General features: G+C 40.4%; 1 protein-coding gene across 1 annotated transcript; it reads left to right on the forward strand.

The window, feature by feature from the left end:
* Nucleotides 1-15,562: 15,562 nt before the first annotated feature.
* LOC130949928 (uncharacterized) lies at nucleotides 15,563-16,339 on the forward strand. The gene has a single exon (XM_057878524.1). It carries the CDS (start codon nucleotides 15,563-15,565, stop codon nucleotides 16,337-16,339), a length of 777 nt encoding a protein of 258 aa, XP_057734507.1.
* Nucleotides 16,340-22,545: the final 6,206 nt, after the last annotated feature.

Below are 22,545 nucleotides of genomic sequence, written 5' to 3' on the forward strand. Positions count from 1 at the left end.
TAATTTGCACGTAATCTGCTACAGGATAACGTTAAAATTCGTGCTATACAAAAAGTGTCGCAGTTTTTGAAAGAATTCCATAATGCATAAACTGCTATAGGGTACAGTTTATGAAGAAACAGTGGTACCCTTTAGAGGGTGTCACAGTTTACGTGTTGTATCGCTCTTAAATGGTCAATCTATTAGCTTAGCATGATGGATCCTTAAAAAATTTTCAAATCCCAACATATATTTATACATAGTTTTATACAAAATATTTTATAGCGATACAATACATAACCACAGCACTGGATTAGGTTAGCATTTGTTTTTTTCATAAACTACGGTACAATAGTTTATGCATTGTGAAATTTCTTCAAAAACTGCGATACTCTCTAACGGTTTTTGCATGGCACAAATTTTAACATAATCCACGATACCCTATAGTAGATTACGTGCAAATTATAAACCATTATACCCTGTAAAAGTTTACATAGATTAAAAAAAGTACAAACATATATCTTATTTCAAAAAGTTGTAATTGCGTCAATTCAAAACCAATTTGATTTATTAATGTAACTTACTCTTTAATTATCATACCAAATGATAAAAAGAATATGCTACGCTTTTAAACTATGTCTTAAATATAAATGCGGATCACACATTTTAAACGTATCCATTAAAACTCTATTGTCACGTTTTACAAGAGTAAAGTAAAAAAATATGTCAAATTACTTTATTAGTTATCAATTTTAAATTTGTAATCACATCCTTGCCGTTTTAAATTGTTTAATTTAACAGAATTTACTGAGGAATATTCGCTAATAATGCGAGATGGATAAAAATATTATTTTAATATTTACGGTTAAAAATAATTTAATTATAAATTTAAAACTTTATAAATTTAAAACTAATATAAAGACTCCATTAAAAATTTTCAAAATGTAAGAACCTAATTATAAATTTAAAAAAATTATAAAAATTAATAGAATAATTTAACCTATAAAATATGGCCAAAGATATGAACAAATATCACCATCATAAAAGTTTGTGTTAATTAGTGATTTTTTACCACACTTTTAAAACATGACTAAAAAAAGGATGGCTATAGAATAAATATTTTCTGGTAGTCTTTTAGAGATGTAACCAAAGACTTTTTTTTCTTTTTATATAATGGATTGCAAATAAGTGTACGGATAGATATAAAAAAGATTTGGCAAAAGACCTTAATGATAGAAACAATGATAATTATGCTAGCCATGATGTTGAGGCAGATGTCAGTAGATAAAGAGGATAAAATTGAGGGGTCGTACTAATATACAGATCAAAGTTCATACAAATATACATATTTTTTTTACTTTGTTTCACGTGTTGACACGTGTTGGTCCCATGTTGCAGTATGCAGTTGGCTCAGAGAAGGTGGTGGGAGCTCATGGGAGGTGCGATGGAGCTGGTTGGGTGGGGTGAAGTCGAACGGGGTTTTGAACGTCCCGTGTTTCGTTGGTTAGAGGCTCGCGATGTGGACCTTGTTTGGGGCGAAAAAAGAAAAGGATGGAACCTATCACTTGGTTCTTCACTTTAATAGTGTCATAACATCGAACAGAATCCCTAGTTTTAGTGAGGAGGACCGCCGTCACTGGTGTTATTCCTGTCGCTCCAACTAGTGGCGCACGGGATAAGCCCGTGGTCGAAGTCGTTCCAGGCGGCAAAGGTGCTGGCCCACTGCGCCAAGCCCCAGTTTTGTCGTGGTAGGTGTGGAGTGGGGGACCACCAATTCGTCATCGTGGTAAGTAAGGAGCTGCGTGGCCCCTTTTCTTCATTCATCCTCCGTAGTTGTAATTCAATAATGGGCACTTGTATAGGATTATCTGGAACGTAAATGGTATCTTGTTCTTTGTTCTGTAATTGTATGTGTGAAAATATAGTGGATATAAGATTAGTTATGATAAGTAATATGTTGATATTGTGGTAATTAAATTTGGAATCCAATTGTAAGATTAAAAAAAATATGTTCGAGGAGGCAAAAAGAAGAAGGAACAAGTACTGTAATTAGGAGTGGAACAAGTATAGAAAGTTAAGTTTGGTCTTCTGCATGATGATTCTTGGTTTTGAAAATGGTTATTATTTTGGGAACTAACTAGATGGTAGGCAGGATAATAAAGCTTAGATTTTTTGTTTCATATAGGACATGCCACATTTGGGAATTACGATGAAGCTTGTATAGAAAGTATAGTAAGACGTTGAAATTTCAGCGATATTGTAATATATGTTATTGGTTGAAGTTTTTTAATTCTTGTGATTATTAGGTGGAGAGGGTGTTTCACCCTTTCGTATATAGTTGTGCTGAGAACCCTTTTGTGCTTAAGATGGAGTTTGGCTTGTTAGTCTTTCTATGGAAGTTAGTTAAGAAAAGTTACAATTGCTGAGCTTTGGTTAGGGGGGTAACACCTTGTTGAACCTTGTTTTGCATTGAACGCAAAAACAGTTGAATTAAGTTTACTCAGTTAAGTAAGAGAGTTGATGGTAGCTAATTTGTTGATGGTTTAGTTATGCCCATAATTTTTTGTTTGTTCTTGTGAATGTATCGATGAATTCACCGGTTATTAACGTTGTACTTAATTATGATGAGTTGCTGTTCGTCAAAGAGAAATAGTGGTTGCTGAATTCTCTCTTAAAGTAGATTCAATGCAGTGGTTCTATGCCTTATTTGTGGAAGTGAATATTCCCTCCGTCGTGATATTTGTGGTACATGCTTTTAGTGTATATCTTCTACGATTATGAGTTGCATTTCTTTGGATTGTATGGTTTCAGGGTAGAACATCGCACATCATTGGCCGATGGAGTTAAACTGTATGTTTGACATTGAGGGTCAAGACTCCGATGCAGGCAGTTCGGATGATTATTCCAGACATTATCGTGGTATTGACAACGAATACGATGACGTGGAGGGCTTTGAGCCCCGAGGTGGTCCCAAAGCGGGGGAAAAAGGTGTTAGGGATGTTGACAATTACAGGGGGTCTAGCGGTGCAAATGATGTGGCAGGCGGTGCGCCAAGCCGACAAGTCTTAGCGGATGACTTCTTGGGTAGAGAGTTTGCAATGGAGGAGGATGCTTATGCTGTGTACAAGGAGTTTGCCAAATTTAGGGATTTTGGAGTTCGGAAGGGAGATGTAGCCCGGGTTAACGGGATTTTGGTCTGAAGAGACTTTTTATGCCATCGACAAGAGACAAGACATCCTAAGCACTATGACCGTCTTGAGCGAGTAAGGGAGGAAAGGCTTGAGAGTTAGATGGATTATAAGGCAAAGTTGAAGATTTACTACGATATGCAGTATAACGTGTGGAAGGTGAGAACCATCATGGACGATCACAACCACGATCTTGCCTCGGTGATGTTCACATATCTCCTTCCATGTCATCAGAAGATGAGTGATGGTGACAAGGCACAGGTGGATAGTTTCAAGCAGTTTGGGATCGCAACTTCAAAAAATAATGGCTTACATCGCTGGGCAGTCTGGTGGGTATGGCATGCTTCGATTTACGAAACGGGATTTATATAATTATGTGCATGGGCAAAGGGTTGCGTGAATATATGATGGAGATACAGTAGCAACTATCAGTTACTTAGAGGGCAAGACGAATGCTGACATGATGACGGTCGCATTCTACACACGGATCGCGGATAATCGTTTGGGTAGCCTATTTTGGGAGGATGGTGAGATAATGTCAGATTATTAGGTCTTTGGTGATGTCTTGGCATTTGATTTCACATATTGTTCTAACAAGTACAAGAAGCTGTTGGTGGTTTTCTCTAGTTCAAATAACTACAAACAGACATCCATATTCGGGTTCGCGCTACTGAAGGATTAAGAGGTTTGAACTTACCGGTGGGTGTTGTTGAACCTGCTGGATGTTATGGGACAGAAGAAGCCCTGTGTAGTGGTGACGAATGGGGACAAGGCAATGCGTTCTGCAATTGTGGAGGTGATGCCAGCCGTAACACATAGACTGTGCGGTTGGCACCTAGAGAAAAATTGCATCCAAAGGGTGATGGATATGAAATTTTGCAAGGTTTTTAAGAAAGCTCTATATGTAAATTTTGAAATCAACGACTTTGAGGAGTATTGAAAGACATCGGTTGAGTCGCTTGGCCTACTTGATAATGGATGGGTTCAAAGCACATACAAAACTAGAGAAAGCTAGGCAACGGCCTACCTGAGGAGCACCTTCTGTGCGGGTTACAGGACAACTTCAAGATGTGAAGGGATAAATACTTTTATAAAGGGTTTTCTTAAATCAACTGATAGCATTTTGGAACTTGTACACAGTTTAGATGGGGTTGTAAAAGACTACCGGAATAATGAAGTAACAGCCCAATTCTATTTCCATGTATTATACTCTGGTGCTAACGACCAGTTTTTAGAGAAGTAAAGAAACAGATTAAGGGTGTGGTGACGTTATTGTTTCGGGGCAGGGACAACATTAGCACTACTAGTGTATACCAATTTTTTAAGATGGGAAAACCTAACAAAACACACAAGGTGTTGTATGATCTAAACGAGGAAAAGATTGAGTGTGAGTGTTCAATGTGGAACAGTAAGGGAATTTTCTGTAGTCATATATTCTGTATGATGACGTACGAGGGGTTGGAATAAATCCTAAAGGGTCTTATTCTGAGTAGGTGTTGCAAGGATGCAAAGGATTGGAGGTTGAAACCCCCCGAAGTCATAGATGGCCATCAAGGATACTTGCTTCGATATGGTGCCCTTAGTGGGTTGATGAGTTTGGTTGCCAAACTTGGTGCCTAAAATGTCGCGGAGTTTGTTGTGGCTAGGGATGGGATTGCCAACCTTGCGGAGGCGCTTCAACGAAGAGCGTATGATCGGGTCGGAAGCCAATTTGGTTTATCGTCACTGTCAACGCTAAAGGACCCACTGGTTTCAAAAACAAAGGGGGCTCCAAGGAAGGGCAAGGAACTAAAACTAGAACCGGGCAAGCAATGTGAGATTCCAACGAAGCGACGATGTTGTACAAGTTGTGGGGTTCCTGGTCATACAAAGAGGACATGCACGTGGCATCGGAATCATCGTGGTGCTGGCACTGAAGGTGGAGCAGTCCCAAGGTGCGTGGAGTGTTCCTCTGCTGTCGCTGTCGAGAGTGCCCCATCTGCAACTATGAGGGATAAATCTGCTGGAAAATTTTAGGTTAGTGTGCGAGTTTTAACTTTTTTTAAACTACCTATGTTGTGAGACTATTAATGATGACACTATACGAAGACCAAAACATAACAGGATTATTTGCGTAGTGAAAAAATTGGTTAAGTTGGTTAAAAGGGAAGAGGTGAACAGATGCTGCATCAACGTCTGATATGAATACATAGGCAGTATTTTCCACTTTTGAAATATCGTAGGTGACAAAAAATAGAGTTGGATATTTGGGTTTAGGTAGCTTCCATATTTTTGTTCGGATGCATGTAATATCTGTTGTTTAGGGGTTATTTTCTTCTATCCTATGTCTCGTTCGATTTGGGACAGGTCCCTTGGTGATGCATTAGCATGATGTGTTTGGTTTGTAATAGATGTTTCATGATAGTTCACTTCAAATGCTGCATTGCATGCATAACAAATGAATTATGGATGCTTAGTGATAATGATGTGACTGTTATATAAAGAAGTGGGAGGGCATTAATGCCGAGACCGGCGAGGTAGGCCGCACCGCTTCACCCCGTGCTGAGGGTGCAGCAACTGTGTCCATTCATGGGTGTAGTCAAACGGCTTGGAACCCCCTAATGGGTGTCGGGGGGTGGGGGGACAACATCTTTCTCGGAGTGCAACACAACGAACAGTTCTTTGCTTCACAGGGTTACTCGGGCCACATAGGAGAGTCTCATGGAAACGCTGCCAGCCCAATGTCTAATCCAACAAGGCACACAAACGAAGAACTATTCAATCAGTGGCCTTCACAGGTAGCATTGGAAAAACTCGTGGTTTGTCTTAAGTTGAGTTATTTTTCCGGTTTTTATTATTTCTATTGAGCTGCATGGATTGTTAATGGACTGTGTTATTTTTGTGGCTGTGAACAGAATGTCGTAGGAAGGCCATCGTCCAACAGAAGGCATGGGTGGACATAGAAGCAATATCAATGCCGGTGAGAAGAAACAAGCAAGAGGTTGTTTGTTGTTTGGAAAAATGTTTTAACAAGGGCATGATACACAGCTGGAAGGTGTTCTGAAATTAGAGTAGGTTTTATGTGATTTCTATTTTGCCAATTTGGCTTGAATTCAGCACCACGATAAGATGTCGAAAAATATTTACTTCCAAATTTGATGTCTATTTCATTGTTATTTAAATTTCCCTGAAATAAAGTACTCATGCATGGTTGAAAACCTGTTGAAAAAACCACATGGGTTTAATAACCATAGAATAATATTTATCTTTGGCCTTGTTAGTTCTTAGTGGGCCAACATACGAATCCAAAAAATCACAAACCAAGAGGAGAAAATTTATTCCCCCGTTAACTTGTCTCAGACTCCAAGAGTGTAACAGTCAAAATAACTTGGGGTGAGTTACACATATCATATGAGTACAAATAAGAACTTTACAACCTCGTTAGTTAGCAATATGCGATAATATGACATGCAGAAACTCCCGCGGTTTCCTTGTACATCCAAAAGGATACTGCTTCTAGAAGAGACTCATAGTATAGACTTCAAACATTACATCATTAAAACAAGCAGATAGGTAAATTTCATGCTATTGCAATGAAACAGTTATGAGGGTGTGCATGTTTATCACGTTCCGATTCAGCACCCTGGCATGCAAAAAAAGTAACTTTCCAGAAGGTACCGACGCAAAAGATATACCACTTGGAACCTTTCCAACTAAACATGCCTGAAATCTAGACAGCTTTCCCTTGTCGGTGTCGAAATGCTTTGGAGACAGCATCTTCTGCCAGGTCATTGTGAGACTTCATCACCAAATAGACTGCCAAGCGCATCCGAGTCGCCTTGTTAACATGCTAAAACAAAAGTCAAGTGAATACCAACGTTATCTACTCAATAGATGCCTCGTTTAAACTTAGTTCATTATAATCTCAACGGGATGAATGTGAACATAAGACTAACTCTACTTGTACCACATAATCTTGCCACAGGTGCTCCCGACTCATCCACTGGGCGACCCACACGCCACCGTCCATGCTATTTGAGCATAAATCACTTGGATATTCAGGTTTTTGTTGTTATAATAACGAAGACATCAGATAACGGGTAAAAGTATACAAGAAAATCACAAAAATATACGAAATATGGAAATGAAGGGTCTTACAAGTCCCCCTGTTGTTGAGGCACCTCCGGCTCCTCAAACTCGAACATTGAGAACCTAGGACACAGTGCCTCAGGTCCCGATAGCTAGGATTTTCCCAGCATCATACCCTCTAGATAAAGTGCCTACAAAACACAAGCAGAATTCTTAGGTACTAGTGATGTGTGTTGGTCGTTCGATGTGTGGCCATGTGGTAGTGCCAACAATGCCGAGGCTTACCACCCGAAGCATCGCCATTTTCCTGGCATCCACTTCATGTGGGTCTTGAAGTGAGTCTAGATACACCAACTTCTTCTACGAGACGTCGATTATCATCAGGTACCAGTGTTGGTCACACCATATGGGCTGATAAACCTGAAAATAAATCCAGAACAATGGTAAGTATGAAAAAGCAGCAACACATAAAAAACAAGCATATGAATACATAATACCGGTAGTGGTGTACATACCCTGGTGGTCTGGTCCACCTTCTTGCGCATGTAGTTGTTGCGTATTAACGTCATGTTCGCAGATGTCAGCGACCGGCCGCCAAATGTATAAAATACCCCGGTTTAGATGTCATCATTTCTCATCCCGGTGCAGAGGGCGACCGAGATGAGGCTTTTAAGAAACCAGAAAAAGAATTAAAATGTGATAGGTAATCAATGTCTGTCACGAGTATCTTTCTTCTGTTGCATGGCATTACGTTACTGGATTCACAATATAGTGGCTTTACGTTTCAATTACCAAAAAAATATATTTTCGAAAATAAACACTTGAATTACAGGTGAGTGACTTACAATGGATGGGAGGAAAGATGCGTAGCAATAGGTTTTTCAATAAAATATAACACATATCATGCCTTGTGGTCCGTGTCGGACTGTGAGGGTAAGCACCGGTGCACTAATGTCTTAATGTGTCTAGCATACCCGGGTCCCAATGATTGTTTTCAATGCAAGAACATTGATATCATATGTGCGCATGAATGGAAACTAGCAAGTAATACCAACACAACTTTGTTCGTGCACTGTGACTGAACCTACCATGATAATCGTAGGAAGGAACCAACAACTGCGCTTTGACCCATTCGTTAGCATACGAACCACAACATTCAATACCTACAGATAGTTAGGAACATACAAACCAGGTCAATATAACTAAGCATGTGCACTGACTTAGGCGGGAAGACAGGGACTGATACATGCATTAGTTTACAGGAACTCACGTCGTCAACAACCTCGCATTTCGGGGCAAGAGTCATCAGCGCTCCCCTACTTACAAAGCAGTCTCCAACGTCAATCAAAACCTCACTTCACGTAATGTAACATAAACAGCAAGCAGTGATTATGGCGATGCTTTAGATAGATTAACAACGGATGTGGCACATTCAAATCCGTGTGGGCACAACAGAGATAAATTGGAAGAGATGAGTATAAACCCAGTGTAATCGTAATGCTTACCTCTCTAAAAGATCTTGGTTGAAAATGTAAGCAGCTACCGCCAACTCCACTCCAGACAAGTTCATGTCTTCCGTTGGACGGAAGACCAGGTTCATGGACTACAAGAACCCCCGACGACTTACTCAGGGCCAGTAGATAAGAGATGGTGATTCAACACACCAAATGGGGAAAATTCACATCATTACACATACGTATATACAGACCTTTGGAATGCCTCCACTTGTATACTTAATAGTCTGCTTAAGTTCACAACTCCAGCAGAATCTGCAGCATGGACGTCACATCTTTGCCGGCCAAAAAGGCTCGTTGCTTCCATTACAATTTTCATATTTGTATGCCCTCCGGTCTTGGCCATGCCATCGTCAGAACCAAGATCCACCTGAAACAGATTCAACAAAGGGGTGTGTAAATGACCGATGATTGAAAACAATTAAATAAAAATTTATTGGAAAAAACATAGTTGGCAGGGTGCACCCATACCACTTCCGGGATATGCATTGACCATGGCTCTTGCCGATTTTTGAATGGTTTTCTCATTGGTTTCTTGGATCTCTTGGTACTAAAGGGGATGTGATCCATGGTGAAGGTGGTGTCGATGACGAGACCTTTTTCTAGTACTGGACGCCTCATATGGTTACCGCGTCGGCAGGTCTTAATAGCTTTTTTTGTTGCTTCATTCTCTTTGGGTACTTTAAGGCCGGCGGTCCTTTGACAGCATTTGTAAGTCCTGTAAATGTCTGCAACAGGCTCACTAGCCGACCCAGGCGGCCTCTGACCAGTGAGTAACTTGATTGCATCCTTTATCTCCGAAACCACCGTATCATGTCAAGAAATAGCGTCCGACAGTCTCCTTATATCGGTCTTCATTCCCGACACGCTGCTCACGATGCTCATTGTAATGGGAGTGCATTCTTACGTGGCATTAGAATTGCATGTTATGTTATGATGAACGGATATGCTAGTCACCAGTAAATCGAATTTTAGCAGTATGATGCTTACATGAGTCGAAGCTCTATAGGAAGAGTCGCAACTTGCCGCAGAGACGAGAGGATCGTCCTCCCCCTGAGGAGGTGCCCTGCATGGACAATCATAATTTCACATTCTTATCAGCCTCTGGATGTAGCAGGTTATGCACGACCAATTTATCTAAGAGTAGAGACATGACAACTAAATGGATTCTTACTCACCAATTAGGGCTTGCTTTTAACCTTTTCCTGGCACACGAGGCTGAGCATCTCGAGCTAGAAGGGGGGACACAAGGAGAGGATCTATTCTGTGGCTCAGCTGCTCGGTCGCCTGGCCTTTCTTCAAATGATAAACGATGGGCAAGCCTGCATTGCAAAAAAACTCACGGTTTATCAAGCAATCTGAAAAGCATCAATCAGGGATCTATGCCATGGGAACAAAAATACAGTATTCAAGCAACACAACATGAGAAAACGGTTCCTAGTTAACATTTTATGACTCCATAAACCGTGATGCAAACGGCTTATCTTGTTATCAAGGCATACAAATATAAAGAAACACAAAATTCAACAAGGAACCTGTCATGAAAAAACCACATCATTGTCGTGAAACTAATTTATCTAACGAAATACCCTGCACTCACCCCAACGGGACAACACCGAACTCAATAACCTTTTCCCCCCAAATGTTTTAAAATGATTCCCACCTGGTTCAATTTTTGCCCTCTAGCATTTGTCGTTGAGGAAGACAACCGCAGGCAGCTCCAACCAACGCGCCATATATTGAGGACCCCATATACCATCGTCGGGATGACGACGGCAGTTGTTGGCCACAACCCGGGTTGAGGACGACATGGTAACATGGTCAGTAGGGCATGGGATTCTCCACTGATGGAGGGACGCAATGGCTGTAGAGGATTGAAATACTACTATTCGGGGGGTAGAATCATGCGGGACGGGTGATTCGGAACACATGCAAAGTGCTTGGATGGGAGAGGGGTTACAACACGCGATGGTGACCCTTTTAGGAAGAACTCTACATGGGGCTTCAGGGTTTCCTCCACCTCACTGCTTATTACAAGTAGAGTAGATACCAAGTACATTCTTGTTACACTCCTCACTCGTGGCCATCTTTGTTGAAAGGAACTAGCACACTTTTACCGACTTACCCTGACTATTTCGCTTGAAGGGCAAGACGAATACCTCTATGACTAATCCTATACATGCAAGTATAACCACAAAAGGGTTTGTGTGTACATTATAGTCTTTTACCATTGTCCTTTTTCCGAGAAATGACTGGGATTGAAGCCTGTTATGTCAATCTGAATGTCGCATCTTGTTGAGCTGAGTGGCACAGGTTATGAATTGGCGCAAACATAACATTTCAAGCGTGGGAAGCTGATGCCAGGGCATTTTGGCCAGTTTCACTAACCTTTTTTTACTATTTTTAGGGTAGTTTCATGCATTTTCTTAAGAAATAAGCAAGTTTTGGGTAGATATTCACTTACATCTTGTTTCAAGCATACATTGTGCACTTTACATGATTTCATGAGAATTTTACATGAATTGTATGACAAATTGGATGATGCATGTCTCATGAGTTGGACTAGAACTTTGATGCACTTTGCTGCTTGATTTCAGGACAAAGGAAGCAAAGAAGAACCACGTTAGCATTCACGTTAGTCTAACTAATGTGACCTCTAACGTGGAATGGGAGCTAGCTTGCAAAGTTAGTGAGAAAGTTAATCGCCAATAACGCCTTCGAAGCCATCATAGCCCACGTTAAGAGTCACGTTAACTAAGTTAACGTGAACTCTAACGTGGAAAAAGACAATAAGGCCAACGTTAGTGACACTCTCCTTTGTCACTAACGTTGGACCAAGCTCATAATTGGCCACGTTAGTTGCCACGTTAACTTAGTTAACGTGGACTCTAACGTTAAGAAACAAAAGAGAAACCAACGTTAGTGACATTCACCTTTGTCACTAACGTTGGCCAAGCCTCCATAAGCCACGTTAACATAGTTAACGTGGAAGCTAACGTGGAGAGAGCAATTGATTGCGAACGTTAGTGACACTTACCTTTGTCACTAACGTTGGGGTGAACCACCAAGAGCCACCATGAGCAACGTAACTCCCACGTTAACTTTGTTAACGTGGAAGCTAACGTGGATAAAGAGATGATGAGCCAACGTTAGTAACACTCACCTTTGTCACTAACGTTGGAGATGGCTAACATAACTACGTTAGAAGCCACATTAACTTAGTTAACGTGGACTCTAACGTGGGAAGTAGGGGCACATTGAAACGTTAGTGACAAAGGTAAGTGTCACTAACGTTCTCGAAGAATTGGCATTACTATGTTAGAAGCCACGTTAACCTAGTTAACGTGGACTCTAACGTAAGGAGAAGGGGTGACTCACCACGTTATTGGGAATGGTAAGTCCCAATAACGTATGCGAAGGACCAAGAGGCAATGTTAGTGGTCACGTTAGTGCCACTAACATTGAAGTCAACGTGATCATATTTGGGTTAGGAACGTTAGTGAAAAAGGTGATTGTCACTAACGTTCTCGAACCCACATTTTCACTTAACGTTGACACTACTAACGTCCTGAGCCAAAGTCCCTGCCTACTTCACCTTTTCTCTCTGCAAGCAAAGCTAAGCCCAATAAAGAGGATAACTGCTTCAAACTCAAGATTTAAAGGCCCACACCCAAGATTTGAAGAGCCAACTAGAAGATCAGCAGAGTAGTATATATAGGAGTGGCTTTGAATTAGATAGGGAGTTTTTTTTTGGGGGAAAACTTTAGGAGCTTTGGGCAGAGAACTACTCTCTGTATTTTACTTTCTTTGCAACTTCTAGTTTTACTTTCATGATGTATTCTCCATCTTTGTTTTTATTTTCGAGAGCTATGAACAACTAAACCCATTTCATTGGGTTAGGGAGCTCTGCTGCAATTTGATGGATCAATAATTAGTTTTCATTCTTCTTTTTCTATCTTTTCTCTTGATTTTACTAGAAAGCTTTCAATCTTCATCCAATTGGGTAGTTATCTTGGAAAAAAACTATTCATACTTGGATCTCTTCTGAACCTTGGAAGAGGAATGAAGAGATCATGCTAGAAATGCTTTCTCATGCTGGATCAAATTGGGTTTGGATGGATATGTGACTATAATCCTACCAATACTTGATTTGGGAATGCATGTGGTATAATCAGTGACCATACTTCATCTCTTCTCATGAGCAATTGACCAAGGAATTGGCTATTGATCAAGATTTGAGAGATTGGATTACCAAGGAATTGGAATTCGATCACTTAAGATTGCCTAGGAGATCAATGAATGCATTGATTGAGGAAAAGATGAAAATGAATTTGATCCGGAGAATGCAACATCTCCTAAGCCCAATGAACTCCCCATTTCTGATCTTGCCCATTTTCTTTAATTTCTGCCATTTACTTTTATGAGCATTTCCCCATTCCCATTTAAGATTCTGCAATTTACTTTCTGCCATTTACATTCAGCTCTTTATTTCTAGCATTTACTTTTTCTGCTATTTACTTTTCCGTAATTTAATTTTCTGCAAGTCTAAAATCAAATTCTGGTTTGCTCAACTAGAACATTCCTCTAATTAAAGTTGTTTGATCAATCAATCTCTGTGGGATTCGACCTCACTCTATAGTGAGTTTTTACTTGATGACAATTCGGTACACTTGCCGAAGGAAATTTGTTGAGAGACAAGTTTTCTGTGCATCAAGTTTATGGCGCCGTTGCCGGGGATTGATTTTGTATCAACAATGATTAAGTTGGAGGATAACTAGATTGAGCATTTTTAATTTTGCTGATTTAAATTTCTGGTTGAGCAATTTACTTTCAGTTTAAATTGTTTTTCTTCCTCATCCCCTATACCCTCTCTATTTTCTATTCTTTTTTTAGTTGATCATAATTCAGCCTACTAACTGTTTGATATATTGCATCACTCACACTAACAGCATTTTTTTACAAGAATAGTTTCTGCATTTATTTCCTTCCTTGTGCCTTGTTGATTGTATGACAGGGAGAAGAAGTGGGGCTTCAACTTCCTTTGATTCTAAATCTGAGAGGACCTTCCTTAGATTAAGGAGGGAAGCAAGAGGAAAAAGAGTAGTAGGTGCTGAAGAAGAGGAAGAGTACTTCGAACCCAACATGGAAGAGAATTTGGAGAACAATCATGAAGAAGAAGCTCATAATCATGCCAGAGAAGGCCATGCAAACCAGGCTGGGCATGAAAGGAGGGTCTTAGGATCCTATATCAATCCTAATCCTGGAAACTGTGGGAGCAGCATTCAGAAACCCACCATACATGCCAACAATTTCGAGCTATAACCTCAGCTCATCACTTTGGTGCAAAATAATTGCTCATTTGCAGGAGGTGCTCAAGAAGACCCTAACCAACACTTGACCACCTTCTTGAGGATTTGTGACACGGTGAAGTCCAATGGAGTCCACCCCGATGTCTATAGGTTACTCTTGTTCCCCTTTTCACTCAGGGACAAGGCATCAAAGTGGCTTGAATCCTTTCCAAAGGAGAGCTTGACGAATTGGGAGGAGGTAGTGAACAAGTTTTTGGCAAGGTTTTACCCCCCTCAAAGGATCAATAGGCTGAGAACTAAAGTGCAGACGTTCAGACAGTAAGATGGGGAGACACTTTATGAAGCTTGGGAAAGGTTCAAAGACCTAACAAGGAGATGCCCACCAGAGATGTTTAATGAGTGGGTCCAACTTCACATCTTCTATGAAGGTCTTTCCTATGAGTCAAAGAAGACTGTGGATCATTCATCAGGAGGATCTTTAAACAAGAAGAAAACCATTGAAGAAGCCATAGATGTCATTGAAACAGTTGCTAAGAATGACTACTTCTATGCCTCTGAAAGAAGTAACACTAGAGGAGTAATGGAGCTGAACCACATGGATGCACTGTTAGCCCAAAACAAGATGATCACCAATCAGCTAGCAGATCTTACCAAGAAGGCGGAAGAGAACCAAGTTGCGGCAGCCATCACCTCATCACCAACTCAAGAAGGAGTAAACATAGGAGAAGAAGGTGACTGGGAGCAAGCCAATTATGTGGGAAACTCACCTAGACAAGTCCATGATCCATACTCCAAAACTTACAACTCTGGATGGAGAAATCACCCCAACTTCGGATGGAAATCAACAAGACCAAGGCCAAGATCAAAGACGTCCAAATCCCAGCAACATAGCTCACCAACATGCCACACCTAGACCATATCAACACTCACATAACAACCCCTCTCAACACCTATACCAAAGCCAACCTAACCATTCTCATTCCTCCAATCTCAACTCACCATCACCTTCTGATGACAAACTCTCAAGGATTGAGAACTTACTGGAGGACATATACAAAGAGATTCAAGACAACAAGGTGTTCAAGGAGGAAGTGCGAGCCAACTTTAAGAACCAGGGAGACACCATCCAAAGGTTGGAATCTCAAGTAGGTTATCTCTCCGAGCACATTCCCAAACCTACAGATGGATTCCCAAGTGATACGGAGAACAATCCGAGAGGAGAAACAAAGAAAGTAAGATGAGAGGATTGCAAGATGGTCACTATAAGTGATCAGGAGACCAAGGACGTGCCAAATAAGCTTCAGAACAACTTGAAGATACCTCAGCAGAGAAGCAGGAAAAAGATCACCAAGAACCCAAAATCTCACAACAAGAGTTGCTGAGACTCTATGCACCCTTCCCCCAATTACTCAATGGTGCTGTGGAGAAGAGAATATACTCAAGGTTTCTTGATTTGTTTGCATCCCTCCATGTAAACATACCATTCATCAAGACCCTCCAACAAATGCCGGCATACATCAAGTATATGAAGGAGCTACTTTCCAGGAAAAGCTCACTCAAGGGAGGCCAAACTATAGTGATGAATAAGGAATGCAGTGCTCTCATTCAACCAGAGTTGCCTACAAAAAGAAAGGACCCAGGAAGTTTCTACATTCCCTGTGCCATAGGAGAAACCATGTTTGATAAAAGACTCTGCGATTTGGGAGCAAGCATCAACTTAATGCCCTTATCCCTTATGAAGAGGCTGCAGATCAATGAGATAATGCCCACAGATGTAGTCATCAGGCTGGCTGACAAAACTCAAAAACAAGCAATAGGAGTGGTGGAAAACGTGTTGGTAATGGTTGGAAAATACTTCCTCCCAACAGAAATTGTCATATTGGACATGGAAGAGAGTCACACTCACCCAATCATATTGGGAAGACCATTCCTAGCTACAGCCAGAGCACTCATAAATGTGGAGCGAGGGGAGCTAATTCTGAAGATCCATGATGAACAGCTCACTTTCAATGTTTTCAAACGCTCACAAGAAACAGATCAAGAGAACAAGGAACCAAGGAAGGATCACAGTGAGATACTGAAGGAAGAAACAAGCACTGAAGCACTACCAGCACATATGGGAACTCCCTTGATTGAGGAACAAGGCAAACAGCAATTGCCACAGCTCAAAGAAAAGCAGGAGGAACCTAAACCACCAGAATCATATGAGACCAGTAACCACATTTCCTTAGAGGAAGAGGTCACAAAGAGTAAGACAACATCACAAGGAACAAAGAAGTAGGTACCAAGGAGGTGGAGGAACAAGAAGATCCCTACCGAGGACTTCTCTCCAGGGGATAAAGTGATCTCAGCTTACTTCCCAGATATTCCCCCAAATCTCCCCACTGTACCATCTCAGTTACCTAAGGTCTTCACTATCAATAGAGTTCTCTCCTTGGAACATGTAGAGATCATTGATACAACCACTGGATATAGGTCTACTGCCAGAGGAGAAGACTTAAAGCACTATCAACCTCCCAGATAAAGGAAAAACGTCAAGCTAGTAATGCTAAAGAAGCGCTTCATGGGAGGCAACCCATGTTTTATATGCTTTTAGAATAGTGAATAATTCAATATTCATGAGTTCCAAACCAACCTTGACAAATACTTGGTGAAATCCTTATTATGCAGTATATAGTGAAGAACAAGTTTGGTGTTCAAGACATACCAAGAGAGCATGAATGCAATTTAGATCATGCTATTCTTGGAGCCTTGAACAGAAACTTTTCATCACATTGCTACAAACTAAGTTTGGTGTCACCCATGGTGCCACCAAGGTGCATATAAGGATAAACAGTTAGTTAGTTAGCTGGTATTCATGAATAAGCCATCTAATGTTTTCCTTATTACTCTTGCCGAAAAGTTTAGCTTTTTCAATAATATTAGTTTTTTTTATTTTATTTTATAGGAAAAAGGAAAGGAGCATTGAAGGGGATTGATTGGACAATTAAATGAGGAAGGTTTGGACACCACAAAAGGAGGGTACTACACACATGCATCAAGGGGGGATGCATTGGAAAATGTTGCCATGCAACATTGAAAAGGATGAGACCATTGAAGACCGGACAAAATTCTTCATAAAGTTGATGATCCTTGTCCTTTCTCCATGCTAAACCCCATCCGTCCATCTTATACTCACAACATCTATCCAAACCCTTCATTTTGCCCACCACTTCCCTATATAAGTAGTTCTCCCTCCATACCCCTTTCACATTCCAAATTCCCCTCTTTTGTGCTTCTCATTTTCGGAACTCAGCATCAAAAATACCCTCTCCCACTCTATTTCAACCTCACCAATAATCATTATCTGTCCACAAACTTCACCACCATCACACATTAACTCCCAATTATGGCATCTCCAAGCTCTAAGAGAAGAAAAGAAAAGGAACCCATGGAGTATCATCAAGAAGGATATTATGACCCAACAAACATCAACTTGGGTCACATCAGAGGAGCCATCGATGATTTGTCAAGGATATACATGGAAGGACAAGAACAACAACTACAATTTCAATCTCAGAGAATGGATCGACAAGAGGAAATGCTAACAAATTGGATGAATCAACAAAGGGAATGGCAGAAACAACTAGTGGAGCAGCAACAAGAGCACTATTCCCAGCTTACTCAGGCCATCAATCAAGTGTCTGAAAGGCAAGAAAGCCAAGATAAACGCCTCCAAGAACTCAACCAGCGGCAGCAAGCTCAGATGAAAGCATTCAATGAGTTCAGTGTACTTAATGAAGGACGGCAACTACATAGGGAGGAGTTCAACGTAAACACTCAAGCCAAGTTGAATTACATGTCTAGTCATATGCATCATCTACACTATGCCATCCCTACATATGATGAGGTCCAAAAAGACTTTGTAAAACAAGAAGAAGGGAAAGTGAAACAACAGAAGGAAACATTAAAGAAGAAGATGGAAGATGCTGGGTTTTGGAAGAAGTTGATTGGAAAAAGCAAAGGGAGTGGAAGTTCAAGCGCTCAGGAGGGACAAAAAGAAGACAAACAAGGAGGGGAGCATGGGCATCCACATGAGTAAAAGGTGGTGGAGTTCCTTCTTTGGTCCATCTTTTTCTATGCTTTAAATAAGGAAGATCTTGTGTGAAATAGAACATGCTTCCATGATAGTTTGAATTTTGTTTTCAATTCTATCTTTAAGTTTCTCACAGCTTAGGTCTATGTTTGCTAGTCTGAATGTCACTGCATCTTTTCCTTACTTAATTATATGCTTGTCCCTTTTAATCAAATGAAAAGAGAATGAGTGTTTTATAAAGGACCAGAGTGGAGTTCATATTATGGAGTAAGTTCCTAAGTTTGTGGTGTAATCATAAGTTAGCTAAGTTGGTTCACCAACAAGGTGGGAAGACAACTATCTATCATGAATCCTATGCTTTGAACATACCCCATGAGGCTAACTAAATAACAAGATCCTAAAAAGAAAAAGGGAAAGAACAATCAAAGTTGAAGAATAAAAGAAAATAGCAAGAAAAGAGGCTAGGCACCAAGGGTTTGAGTCTTGAGGAATGTGTCTATGGTGTTCTTGTACCAAGGATCTGCTTGGATTACTAAGCTCTCAGGGGTGCCTTATCACCTGGTAATTTGGGTTAACTAACCCGGGATTATCAGCTGAAAGTCCACTATCAAGAGCAATCTTTGCTACAGAACATTTAGTAGCCCAAAGAGGTGCTGGACACCAAGACCTCAAGGAAATAAAATAAACAAACCATGTGCCTGTGGTGTGTATGTATGGGGGAGAGACTTGAGGAAGTAAGTCCTTAGGGGTGTTTCAACACCTAGCACCTTGAACCAACTGGTTCGGGAGTGTTGGCTGAAAGCTTATTCTAAAGAGTTGCCCCTTACAGAGCACTTAGCCCAAGAACACAAATAAACCCTGAAATGACAACAAAAGGATCAATGAATAAAAGTCTCATGGGATGTAATCAAGTGAGTATTCTAAGACATGATAAAAGTCTGAAAGCCAGTGAAGGAATGAACCTAAGTTGCTATGCATGAAACCACCATAAAACCAGGGACATGACTTCCACAAGAATGACTCATTTCTCTTGGAATTCCATTCATCATTCTCTTGTTCCAGTACTTGCTTAGGGACAAGCAAGCTTTAAGTTTGGTGTTGTGATGCCAGGGCATTTTGGCCAGTTTCACTAACCTTTCTTTACTATTTTTAGGGTAGTTTCATGCATTTTCTTAAGAAATAAGCTAGTTTTGGGTAGATATTCACTTACATCTTGTTTCAAACATACATTGTGCACTTTACATGATTTCATGAGAATTTTGCATGAATTGTATGACAAATTGGATGATGCATGTCTCATGACTTGGACTAGAACTTTGATGCACTTTGCTGCTTGATTTCAGGACAAAGGAAGCAAAGAAGAACCACGTTAGCATTCACGTTAGTCTAACTAACGTGACCTCTAACGTGGAATGGGAGCTAGCTTGCAAAGTTAGTGAGAAAGGTAATCGCCAATAACGCCCTCGAAGCCATCATAGCCCACGTTAAGAGTCACGTTAACTAAGTTAACGTGAACTCTAACGTGGAAGAAGACAATAAGGCCAATGTTAGTGACACTCTCCTTTGTCACTAACGTTGGACCAAGCTCATAATTGGCCATGTTAGTTGCCACGTTAACTTAGTTAACATGGACTCTAACGTTAAGAAACAAAAGAGAAACCAACATTAGTAACATTCACCTTTGTCACTAACGTTGGCCAAGCCTCCATAAGCCACGTTAACTCCCACCTTAACTTAGTTAACGTGGAAGCTAACGTGGAGAGAGCAATTGATCGCCAACGTTAGTGACACTTACCTTTGTCACTAACGTTGGGGTGAACCACCAAGAGCCACCATGAGCAACGTTAACTCCCACGTTAACTTTGTTAATGTGGAAGCTAACGTGGATAAAGATATGATGAGCCAACGTTAGTGACACTCACCTTTGTCACTAATGTTGGAGATGGCTAACATAACTACGTTAGAAGCCACGTTAACTTAGTTAACGTGGACTCTAACGTGGGAAGTAGGGGCACATTGAAACGTTAGTGACAAAGGTAAGTGTCACTAACGTTCTCGAAGAATTGGCATTACTACGTTAGAAGCCACGTTAACCTAGTTAACGTGGACTCTAACGTAAGGAGAAGGGGTGACTTACCACGTTATTGGGAAAGGTAAGTCCCAATAACATATGCGAAGGACTAAGAGGCAATGTTAGTGGTCACGTTAGTGCCACTAACATTGAAGTCAACGTGATCATATTTGGGTTAGGAACGTTAGTGAAAAAGGTGATTGTCACTAACGTTCTCGATCCCACACTTTCACTTAACGTTGACACCACTAACGTCCTGAGCCAAAGTCCCTGCCTACTTCACCTTTTCTCTCTGCAAGCAAAGCTAAGCCCAATAAAGAGGATAACTGCTTCAAACTCAAGATTCAAAGGCCCACACCCAAGATTTGAAGAGCCAACTAGAAGATCAGCAGAGTAGTATATATAGGGGTAGCTTTGAATTAGATAGGGAGTTTTTTTTTTTGGGAAAACTTTAGGAGCTTTGGGCAGAGAACTACTCTCTGTATTTTACTTTCTCTGCAACTTCTAGTTTTACTTTCATGATGTATTCTCCATCTTTGTTTTCATTTTCGAGAGCTATGAACAACTAAACCCATTTCATTGGGTTAGGGAGCTCTACTGCAATTTGATGGATCAATAATTAGTTTTCATTCTTCTTCTATCTTTTCTCTTGATTTTACTAGAAAGCTTTCAATCTTCATCCAATTGGGTAGTTATCTTGGAAAAGAAACTATTTATACTTGGATCTCTTCGGAACCTTGGAAGAGGAATGAAAAGATCATGCTAGAAATGCTTTCTCATGCTGGATCAAATTGGGTTTGGATGGATATGTGACTATAATCCTACCAATACTTGATTTGGGAATGCATGTGGTATAATCAGTGACCATACTTCATCTCTTCTCATGAGCAATTGACCAAGGAATTGGCTATTGATCAAGATTTGAGAGATTGGATTACCAAGGAATTGGAATTCGATCACTTAAGATTGCCAAGGAGATCAACGAATACATTGATTGAGGAAGAGATGAAAATGAATTTGATCCGGAGAATGCAACATCTCCTAAGCCCAATGAACTCCCCATTTCTGATCTTGTCCATTCTCTTTAATTTCTGCCATTTACTTTTATGAGCATTTCCCCATTCCCATTTAAGATTCTGTAATTTACTTTCTGCCATTTACATTCAGCTCTTTATTTCTAGCATTTACTTTTTCTGCTATTTACTTTTCCGCAATTTAATTTTCTGCAAGTCTAAAATCAAATTCTGGTTTGCTCAACTAGAACATTCCTCTAATTAAAGTTGTTTGATCAATCAATCTCTGTGGGATTCGACCTCACTCTATAGTGAGTTTTTACTTGACGACAATTTGGTACACTTGCCGAAGGAAATTTGTTGAGAGACAAATTTTCCGTGCATCAGTAGCTTAAACGACGTCACATCTTAGGGGATCGCCTAAGTCAATATGCTTTTTGCCTCACCAAGCATGGTTCTATATACCCAGGGTTAGGCAAACTAGCCAAGACCGGTTGTTTAAACGGCTAAACTTAATATATTCTCGTTATTAAAAAATATAAAAATATAACTGCCTCAACTAAAATAAACTAGTTGTGTAATTATTTAAAGAGTAACCGGACCACTTGTTGAATTTATTATATCTTTTTTTTAGTTTAATAACTATAACGAAGCAGTTTAGAGTTGGGTTCACGTGGTTATTGGAAAAAATCAACTAGCCCAGTCGGGTACGACCCAAACTGTGATTACACCCACCAACTACATTGCAAAGGAAATCAGGGTTGCCTCCCTAACAAGTCACAACTCATACATGCTTCCGTGATGCCAAGTGCGCATGGAATACCCAACATTCCAAGAGTTACACCCCCATCGCGTTGCAAAAAAACAAGCTCCCTCTCCTATATCTTCATAACCGAATCCATGCATGGGATTGGGTGAAATTGGAAAAAAATTCAACAACCACATAAGACTCTAACTACCAGGATCCTCGTCGCTGTTGCATGCTGCGGCAAATTTCACATTCAGGAAGGCCGCGGCGACTTGCAAGGTTGCCGCTCTGCCAATGTGTCTAACATCAACCCATGCAAGGCAAGCAAACAGTTTTTCCCAGTTACTCCAATCTATGCATCTCTTTTATTTTAATTTCTAGTGTACGTTTAGAATGTCGCATGTTTTCATTGTGTAACCTCGACATTGACTGTTACAAATTATAATGACGATGTTAAGTGATTATGTACGGCTGATATTGCCAACTGTGTTGAAAAAACTAATTGCAGTGGCATACACAGGAGTATATCCTTTCCCAGTTTCATACAGTTCTAGTCTCCACAATCGTATTTAAAACACGT

Source organism: Arachis stenosperma, chromosome 9, assembly GCF_014773155.1.
Source record: "Arachis stenosperma cultivar V10309 chromosome 9, arast.V10309.gnm1.PFL2, whole genome shotgun sequence".
NCBI lineage: Eukaryota > Viridiplantae > Streptophyta > Magnoliopsida > Fabales > Fabaceae > Arachis > Arachis stenosperma.